Source organism: Leucoraja erinacea, chromosome 6 (assembly GCF_028641065.1).
Source record: "Leucoraja erinacea ecotype New England chromosome 6, Leri_hhj_1, whole genome shotgun sequence".
Lineage (NCBI taxonomy): Eukaryota > Metazoa > Chordata > Chondrichthyes > Rajiformes > Rajidae > Leucoraja > Leucoraja erinaceus.
This window is the reverse complement of record NC_073382.1, coordinates 63,545,392-63,555,596: the sequence shown is the minus strand read 5'-3', so window position 1 is coordinate 63,555,596 and position 10,205 is coordinate 63,545,392. Positions and strand designations below refer to the sequence as shown.

The following is a 10,205-nucleotide window of genomic DNA, read 5'->3' as shown; positions in this document are numbered from 1 at the left end:
TGACTAAGCTTCAAAGTTTTGCACATATTGAGCATTTTATTTCCTGTAAAGTATACAACACATTTAATATAGGTATACATAGTTAGTTATTAAACTAATTAAAGTCTCTTGACAATCTGAAAATAATTTGCTATTTTTAATTCAGTAAGATCTATATGAAATCTCTACTTTTAATTTAGTTATCTTAAAGTGGAATTATCTACGGAGGTGGGATTACTGATTACTTTGTCCATTGAAGTGTTCTTTAATACTCAAATAACAGGTGTTGGTGGGGAGGGATATAGGCAAAATTACTGGCAAGTTATAACAACAGTTTGTGATGCAGTCATGCAATCATCTTCGCATTACTATTGGTTCTACATTAAGAGTTTTAATACCTATGAAATAACAGATCTCAGCATTGTTCCAGTGACAGGCCATCCCATCTCTGCTTCACTTGGTTCTGTTTGTTTCTTATTTTCTGGGACGGTAGGTTGCTCAGCTTCTTGAAGCAGCATAGCTTGGCCTTTTACGTGCAATCGCTTCTGCTCATATGCACCACACTCTAAATCCTGGATTGCAAATTAGAAATATTTCACTCAATTATGTAATAACTTTTTAAAGACCATACAAAACTCCAAGTATTTCACAGTACTGTTTGGTCAACATAATCTGACAGAAACAGTGCATTCAGAAAGTATTCAGACCCCTTCACTTTTTCCACATTTTGTTACGTTATTCTATAATGGATTAAATTATTTTTTTTTTATCATCAAGCTACACACAATACCCCATAATAAAAAACCAAAAACAGCTATTTAGAAATGTTTGCAAAGTAATTAAAGAGAAATAACTGAAATATAACATTTACATAAGTATTCAGACCCTTTACTCGGTACTTTGTTGAGGCACCTTTGGCAGCGATTACAGCCTCAAGTCTTGGGTATGACACTACAAGTTTGGCACACCTGCATTTGGGTAATTTCTCCCATTCTTCTCTGCAGATCCTCTCGAGCTCTGTCAGGTTGGATGGGAGCGTCGATGCACAGCTGTTTTCAGTTCCCTCCAGAGATATTCGGTCGGGTTCAATTCCGGGCACTTGCTGGGCCACTCAAGGACATTCACCGACTTGTCACAAAGCCACTTGTGCATTGTGTTGGCTGTATGCTTAGGGTTGTTGTCCTGTTGGAAGGTGAACCTCCCCCCCAGTCTGAGGTCCAGAACGCTCTGGAGCTGGTTTTCATCAAGGATCTCTCTGTACTTTGGTCCGTTCATCTTTCCCTCGATCCTGACTAGTCTCCCAGTTCCTGCCACTGAAAAACATCCCCACAGCATGATACTGCCACCACCATGCTTCACCGTGATGAATGGTGCCTGGTTTCCTCTAGACATGACGCTTGGCATTCAGGCCAAAGAGTTCAATCTTGGTTTCATCGGACCTGAGAATCTTGTTTCTCATGGTCTGAGATTACTTTAGGTTCCTTTTGGCAAACTCCAAGCAGGCTGTCATGAGCCTATTACTGAGTAGTGGCTTCCATCTGGCAACTCTACCATAAAGGCCAGATTGGTGGAGTGCTGCAGATATAGTTGTCCTTCTGGAAGGTTCTCCCATCTCCACAGAGGAACTCTGGAGCTCTGTCAGAGAGACCATCGGGTTCTTGGTCACCTCCCTGACCAAGGCCCTTCTCCCCGATTGCTTTGGCTGGGCAGCCAGCTCTATGAAGAATCCTGGTGGTTCCAAAATTTGACCACGGCCACTGTGTTCTTCGGGACCTGCAATGCTGCAGAAATTGTTTTATACCCTTCCCCAGAACTGTGTCTCAACACAATCCTGTCTCGGAGGTCTACGGACAATTCCTTCGTCTTCATGACCTATTTTTTGGTCTGACATGCACTGTCAACAGTGGGACCTTATATAGACAGGTGTGTGCCTTTCAAAATCATGTGCAATCAATTTAATTTACCACTGGTGAACTGCAATCAAGTTGTAGAAACATCTGAAGTATAATCAATGGAAACAGGATGAACCTAAGCACATTTTGAGTGTCATTGCCAAGGGTCTGAATACTTATGTAAATGTGATATTTCAGATTTATTTTTAATGACTTTGCAAAAAATTTCTACACACCTGTTTTCGCTTCTTCATTCTGGGGTATTGTGTGTAGATTGATGATAAAAGAAGAATTTAATCCATTTTAAAATAAGGCTGTAACGTAACAAAATGTGGAAAAAGTGAAGGGGTCTGAATACTTTCTGAATGCACTGTACATGCAATAGGTCCAGCTCGTTCTCCATGCTTTTCCTGCAGCCGCACTTGTAAGGAGATCGACTGAAGGCACGACAGCCACAGTCAGATTATTGAAGACATTTAAGAAGTTCGAATTTTTAACATTTGAAATAGTGAATTTATAGAAAAATAAACCCCTTGTCAATTAAGGTCAACATTGACATTCCAATGGCATTGTATTGTGTTTGCTGGGAAAAGGGCAAAAATTGTGGTTCAGTTAAAAGAATAGCTAATACCTTGTTAAAAGATGGAATAGGCACAAAGGCTGCATAGCCGATTGGTGTTCTTATGATTGTCTTTCCTACTCCTACCCATTCACAGCCTAGTTTACCCTCATCCACAACATATTTTGAAGCTAAATGAAACAAAACGAGAAAATGCCAGAAAATCAGATGGTCAAGCAGCACCTGTGGAGAGAGAAATAGAATTAACGCTTCAGGAACAGAATTCATCAGAACTGGAAATGTGAGAAAACAAGTGTGATTTTACTGCGTAGAGGTGGAAATAAAAGTTAAGGTAACCATCTCTTTAAGGACTAGTACTTAAAGATAGAAATGAAAAGAAACAAACCAAAAATTAAATATCCAGCTTCACCTGGAGAGAGTAAAATAACGGCTACCTAAAATTCTTGCATTCATTAAGCATGCAGAGGGCTTGACTCCAATGTGCCCAGAGGGAAGAGGAAGTGCAGTTCCTTGAGTTCACTGGAATAATGTAGATAGGTCAAAGCAGGAATGGGACGGGGAATTAAAATGACAAGCAAGACACAGTTCAGGCACATGAATGATAGCAACAGTAGAAACATCTTGACTTAATTCCTGTATTACCATAAAAATGAATTCAAGACTCAGCTTCCTGAGGACTCCACATAGTGGATGTACTTTGAACGATACAATATATCTATCTATGATGCACTCTGTGCTGCACTACAAATAGCGCCTATTTGAAAAATAATGTATTTAACTAACCTCCAAGCATTTCTCATCATCTTGCAGCAAATATGCGAGATTCTGCGACAACGACTTGCCTAATCGGAACGGTGTTTCTTCATCACCTTTTGTCTGCTTCTGCATTATGGCAACTTCCTTCCCTGCAGCCAGGAGTGCTTTGCTCTTGGGTTTTGCTAGATTGGAGTTGATTTTATCAATTTATTGAAGATATAAAGTCATTTAACACTTAATTTGCACATTGGAATAGTGGTAACATTGATTGTTTAAGCAATGGACATAAGTTAAAGCAGTGAAATTGATGTCTGAATGTGATGCAAGTCAAAAAGTAAGTTATAACATTTGAATTTAATTTCTTCAGAACTGACTGAGCATACAGCATATAGTAAAAGTGCACTGTTTGCACTTCTCATAATTTATTAACTTGCAATACCACTAACTATCTGTTTATCAGTACACCCAGATCCCTTACACTGATACCTCATTTGCAAGTAGCTGGATTCATATTCCTCCCTTAAATGCTACACTTCATTTGCTGGTATTGAAGTCAATTTAGTATTTACAGGCCTTTTCTACTACTTTGTTAACAACTTGTATTTTGTTATAATTCTCTCACGTCCGGTTCCCAAAATTGATGCCAATCCTTAAACACTGTTTATCTATATAACCATATAACCATATAACAATTACAGCACGGAAACAGGCCATCTCGGCCCTACAAGTCCAATGCCGAACAAATTTTTTCCCCTTAGTCCCACCTGCCTGCACTCGTACCATAACCCTCCATTCCCTTCTCATCCATATGCCTATCCAATTTATTTTTAAATGATACCAAGAACAAATATATCTGTTTCTTGAAAAACAATGTAAATAGTGAAAATCGCCCTAGAGTTTCCACTGTTTTCAGCAGACTACTTTCAATCAAAGCTGGATTTCTGCAGTACTCTATTTTACCTATTTTACTTGATCTTTTATCTCTGTCAGTGGATTTCCTGCACACTCTATCTAATCCTTGGTGGGTTTATTTTCCTTCAGCCCCAAAACAAGAATTCCCCATCTCCAAATCAGATTTTCTTTCATTCCAGCAATGGCAGCTTGTAAAACATGTAATCCTGATAACATATTTTCTCCATCAAAATTTTGCTTTTCAACCTACAACCTTATTTCAGAACATTTTTACAGCCGTTTGAATATTGGACCATTTCCAGTGCAGCATTCATAAGCAAACTCATTTGCACAGTTCCAGATTTTGCTGATGGGGTCTATCCTGGATTATTGAGAGAGGCAAGGGAGGAGATTTCTGGGGGCCTTAAAGAAGATCTTTGCCTTCTCTCTAGCAACAGGTGAGGTGTCAGAGGACTGGAGAGTAGTCAACGTTGTTCCTTTGTTTAAGAAGGAAATATAGGAGGCTATTGAGCCTTGCGTCAATCCGAGGAAAGATATTGAAGAGGAAAGAGTTACTTGCACTTGAAAAGCATGGACTTGGAAACAATCAACATGACTTTGTGTGGGTAAGGTTATGTCTTACAAATGTGATTGAGTTTTTTTTGGAGGTGATGAAGATGATTGAGAGTAGGGCAATGAATGTTGTCTACATGGACTTTTATACATGCTCTTGTACAAGATCGTAATCACAACTCCCGCAAAGGTCATGGGGAATTTGGTGATGTTAATGCCTTTGAATGTCAAGTGAAGGTGATTGAGACTCTCTTGTGATGGGCATTGTCTGGAGCTTGTGTGGCGCTTGTCATTTCTTAGTTCATGTGGAGGTAGAGTGCCTCATCTGTGTACCTCTGAGTGCCTCATCTGAAAAACTGCAAATGGAAGTGAAAACATCCCCACTCCTGACTTTGTTGGAGCTAGATAATATTCAGCCACAGAACCACATCCTAATGGTAAGTTCTTTCGGTCTGCCCTCAGAGACTCGGACAAAGTGACAATGACCAGTAGAGGTCGTACATCTTGGCTCTGCTTTTTTCTTGGTGGACACTTTTTTAACTCACCAATGGAACTAAGTTTTAAAAAAAAATGTTTTAATGAAATGTGACAGCCTATTAAATTAGCAGACAACACATCATATAATTAACAAAACCTGCCAATGTGCAGTTTGCAATTACTAACTCATCAGTGCTGGTTGGCAACAAAAGGCATTTCCACACAATTTGGCTTTGTGTTTTTCATTGAATAGCTGATTCAGTAACATTTGTAGCTAATTCCTCATCTCCAAATAACAAATAAACTCCGTATGCTGTCAAATAGATTGTCGCACCACGTTAGTCTAGTGTTGCATATGCTCATTCTGACCATAAATGGTTGGCTTGCCTCTAATTTGTTTCATCCACAAGCTTACTGTTGGATGAACTTGTCCCACTAATCACTGCTGCCTGACAATTCTTCGTAATTTAACAGATTTTTTTAAAAAATCTGTTGATTTCAGCTCATTAGCAAAGTTTGATGAATGCCTCGTCTGTTTCTGACCTGTTCGTCTAAATTATTCATGACGTTGAGATTAGACCCCTGGTTTGAGGATAATGGTGGAGTGAGAAATGTGTTAAACCACAAGGTTATAGGTTGTGTTGGTATAGATTAATGGTGACAAACAATTCCAGATATTTTCAGTGTAAAATTGCAATTATTTCTCCACAAAGACTTTCTGATATTTGTACTATTAATAGTACCATTAATAGAACTAATTATTGGTAAAATTATTAATAGAACTAATATAGTCATAAACTAATCTGTTTACAACAGATACATTGATGAGGATAGGGTGGAGTATATTTCTCCCCGTGTTGGTTCTTTCCCTCAGGTCCAACAATGTGTCTTTCAAGGCACAGCCGGTTTTGCTGCTACCAAACTACATTGTTGTTGGATGTTGAAGTCCTTTCCTCAGAGTTGATTTGTACATGTTACTACCCTCAACCTTCATCTAAATGCTGCCTAACAGGGCAAAGTGTTGATCCATCAACAGGAGTATTCCTTTCCCTTTGACCTGTTTTTAAATTGTTCTATTTAGTACTTTCACTGAAATAGTTTTAATTAAACATCAAACATTGTTGATTTAAAAAAAAAAGGAATATGTTGTTTTAAACTTATAATCCTATTGTTTCAATTATTTACATTTTCTACAATATGGTGTTTAATACATCAGTGCAAATGTCAACATTCTGAATTTTGGAGAATCCTTACATGGTGTAGAGATATTTGCTTTGTCAATATTACCTGAGATTTCACCTCTGTGATCTATTTCAAATGGTTCACCTTCCAGTAATGTGGAATCACGGCCTTTGGGTTCAACTGCACAAGTTTTACTCAAGTTCCTAAGCACATCAGACATAAAGTACCATTAGATGACTGGACAGTTTTTGAACAAAAGCAAACCACTAAACTATGGTAGTATTAACACCTGGTCCATGTAATTAATATAATAAAAATGGAGTTGCATTCTCTGGAAAATAGCATTTTCCACCAAACATTCACAGAATCATATAAAGGTTTCAGCACAGACAGGGGTCATTGGGCCCATCAAATCTATGCCATCTCAAAGTATATGCAACTAAGCTGGTCTCACATCATTACTCTCTTCACCAGCAGGAACAGTTTCTTTCTATTTACACTTACAAACTTGATAATTTTTAAGACTTCTATTAGATTTCCATGTAATCAATTATGAAACAAGCAGAACACCACATCTCCATTCTATTCATGTAACTGAAATCTCTCGAACCTAGAATTATTCTTTATAATGTTTTCTGCAATCTTTCAGTTCTCATATTTTTCCCTGTAGTATACCAGCCAGAACTGGACGCACTGATTTGGTTGCGACAAAAACAGTACATTATAAAGGTTCATGTATTCAATGTCATTATTTATAAAGCCAGCTTTTAGAATTATTTTCTCAAATTGCAATAACATTCAATTGATTATATGTGCATAAACATGCCGAGCTCACTTTGTTCCTGGTTTTTTTTAAGAATTGTGTTTTTTAGTATATCTTCTCATTCTTTCTGCCAAAATGTAACACGTAACAATTTCTGCTCTAAAAGGATAATAAAGTTATTCAGAAAGATAATTGATACAATATTTTGAGCAATATTATTTGAACCTTGAATTGACAGAAATGCTTAAGCTTGGTTAATCCATATTACTGTGATTTTAACTTTTATCAAAAGCAAAAGTTAAAATGATTATGGTCCACTGTTCATAAGGAGTTAGTATATTAATCTATATATCTACATGATTTTCTTTAGATAAAGTAACTGACATTTATGTAAATGTAAGAATTACCCGCATAGTTTAAGATCACTAAGCTGACAATCAAACAATTGACTCAAAATTTCTAGATTTTCCACTTCGATCTTCTGCACAGCTTGTTCTATATTTGCAACTTCCGTACTGTATTGCTTTAGCTGTGTAATCAGAACAAAATAGTTAATCAATATCAAGGACTCTACCGAAAAGTACTTTATAGCAAAGGTATTAAACTAAGTAAGTAATTCTGGTTTAGATAATACAAAATTCAACTTACCTCCAAGAAAAATCAAATGTGAACTAATGTTGAACAATATCATTTGGGAGATAACAGAGCCACATTGTGTACTTTACAAAAATAAGTGTTTAAAATATTTTCTGACATAAATCTTTGCTCCTTTTCAGTATTAGAAACCATTGATAGACATTTTTCTTGGGAAACCCACCATAGAGTAAATCAACATCTAGCTTTCAGTTTGTTGCCAAATCAACTGAAAAATTCAAAATTTCCCAAAAGATTTAAAATGAATCCCGATCAATTTTCTCTTCCTATGTGAAAGTTATAGATCTGTAATATTGCATAAATAAATTAAGATTACCATAATAAATTAATAAGTTGGATTGGCACTCCTTCCATCATACCCCAAAACAAAGTTTTAAATAAAAAGGAACTCATCGATAGACAAAAGACAATAGACAATAGACAATGTGCAGGAGTAGGCCATTCGGCCCTTCGAGCCAGCACCGCGCCATTCAATGTGATCATGGCTGATCATCCCCAATCAGTAGCCCGTTCCTGCCTTCTCCCTATATCCCCCGACTCCGCTATTTTTAAGAGCCCTATCTAGCACTCTCTTAAAAGCATCTAGAGAACCTGCCTCCACCGCCCTCTGAGGCAGAGGTTAGTATTCAAAGTTTTTGAACTTTCCATTGGAATGTTCAAATTAAAGTATGTCTTATGTAGTAGGAAAATTTGATTCCAATTTCTTTACCTCTTTTTTTAGCCATTCATTTTCTTTCACTTCTTGTCGGCTGTGTTTACCCATATAGCTTATAGCTTTCTGGGAAAGAAAGATTTCAAGCATCACATTATGTACATAGTATAGATGTCTTTACAGTAATGTAATATAGTGAGATATTTGCACAGCAGCAAAATAAATATCTACTGCAAAATCTGGACCAGTAGACACAACATCAACCAAAACAACAGAGCTGAATTGTGTTGGGCCATCGAGAACAATTCCAAATGGAATTACTAGGATGAGCTGGGCCCATGAACCCAATAGGAACCTGGTGAGGCAGAGCAAGCTTTGTACTGCAACTAGACCGCAGACAGTGTATCCCGAGCAACAGTCTGGGAATGCCCAGAGTGCTTTTGACAGTTCACCAAGCATTAATGGTTTACAAATGTCTCGGATGGCAAGAAGCATCTAAAACTGCTATAATAGATTTGACCAATTCTAAAATGAAGAGGATTCATTATATATAAAATATATTAAAACGCCATGAAATAATTATGAACATTAAAGTAATGTAAAGAAAGCACTCTCCTTTATCAACATTTATTTTCTACTCGTATGTAAATGATTCAGCAAACTGCACTTTGCAACCAGAGTAATGGCAGGAAATTATGGTGCAAGTTAATTATGATAGGTTTTATGGACAATAAAATGTTCCCTGCTGCTGAAATTATTGCTTATGAGGGTTATAATACAGCCCAGTATTATATGGGACTTCCTATATCCAAAGGAAAAGTTGCTTGCCCCATTAATTCTTCTGTAAGGGCAATCATAAACACAGTGGGGTCTGGAGGAAGCTGAAAATCCCCAAGGTAGCCACAACCCCTTAAAAGAAATAGAGAAACAAGAAACTGTAGTGGTTGAAATATTGTGCAAAATAATAAATTGCTGGAGGGACTCAGTGGGTCAGGCAGCTGTTGTGGAGGGAAACGGACAGCCAACAGTTTAAGTTGGGACCCTTCCTCAAGATGGGTCTTGTGCTTCGTCTGCTGAGTCTCTCCAGCAATTTGTTTTTTGCCCTTAAAGAATGTGCTTATCACATGATCCTGTTTGTGTTGATGGCTGGAAGGAGTGCTGTTTGAAAACTCACATCAGGGTTCAATTAACCATACTGTTTCTCTGCTCCAGGGAGTCAATGCTATGGTGGACCAAGGTACTTGGTTCCTCTGCTTCTTTGGGAGTGTATCACCCAGGTGAAGGGGTGCAGTGCTGCCGGAGCTCACCTCTGTTTAAAAAAAAAAAGGCAAAAAAAAACAGCGGGAATTTTAACTAGCGGGTGTGTGTTCAGGGTGATCTTCTTGAAAGAGTGCGAAAGAGCATACCCATCACTACTGCGATTCCCTGTAGGATGGAAGGAGCACTAGGACCCAGCAGAGTCAGACCACCTGCGGTGTGCATCGTGGAGGTTGTGGGCCTTGGGCTGAGCCTGGACATCTGGTGAGGTAACGGCTCTGGGCCGGTGGAGAGGTGAGAGTCGCCGGTGGAGGCCTGTGGGGGGCTGGAATAGAGATACGGGTTGTCGGCAGCGGCATCGGTGGCCCCTGGGAGGTGGTGAGAGTCAGCAGCCGCGGCGGTTTCGGTGGTCCGGGCCTGGGTTTGGCCGGAAAAGCGGTAAAGGATGGAGAGACGGTGGATGTTGTTGCTGCTCCTCGTGGTGGCCATTTCGGCCTCGTGGTGATCGTGCAGGTGGTGCCGTGGTCTAGCTGTGGGCGTAGCGGTCAA

The 10,205-nt window shown here is 38.6% G+C and overlaps 1 protein-coding gene across 2 annotated transcripts in view; it reads right to left on the bottom strand.

Annotated features, from left to right (window-relative positions):
* Positions 1–10,205, bottom strand: part of ccdc83 (coiled-coil domain containing 83) — a 44,632-nt gene continuing 34,427 nt past the window's right edge. Inside the window, exons 7-11 of one of the 2 annotated variants that reach the window (XM_055637219.1) lie at positions 8,457–8,525; positions 7,501–7,622; positions 6,436–6,533; positions 3,235–3,389; positions 1–551 (exon numbers count right to left, since the gene is read on the bottom strand). In XM_055637219.1, coding sequence (XP_055493194.1) covers positions 378–551; positions 3,235–3,389; positions 6,436–6,533; positions 7,501–7,622; positions 8,457–8,525 — 618 coding nt within the window. In that variant the 3' untranslated portion in view covers positions 1–377. The remainder of the gene's footprint in view (positions 552–3,234; positions 3,390–6,435; positions 6,534–7,500; positions 7,623–8,456; positions 8,526–10,205) is intronic. The other variant, XM_055637218.1, reaches the window with a different exon arrangement.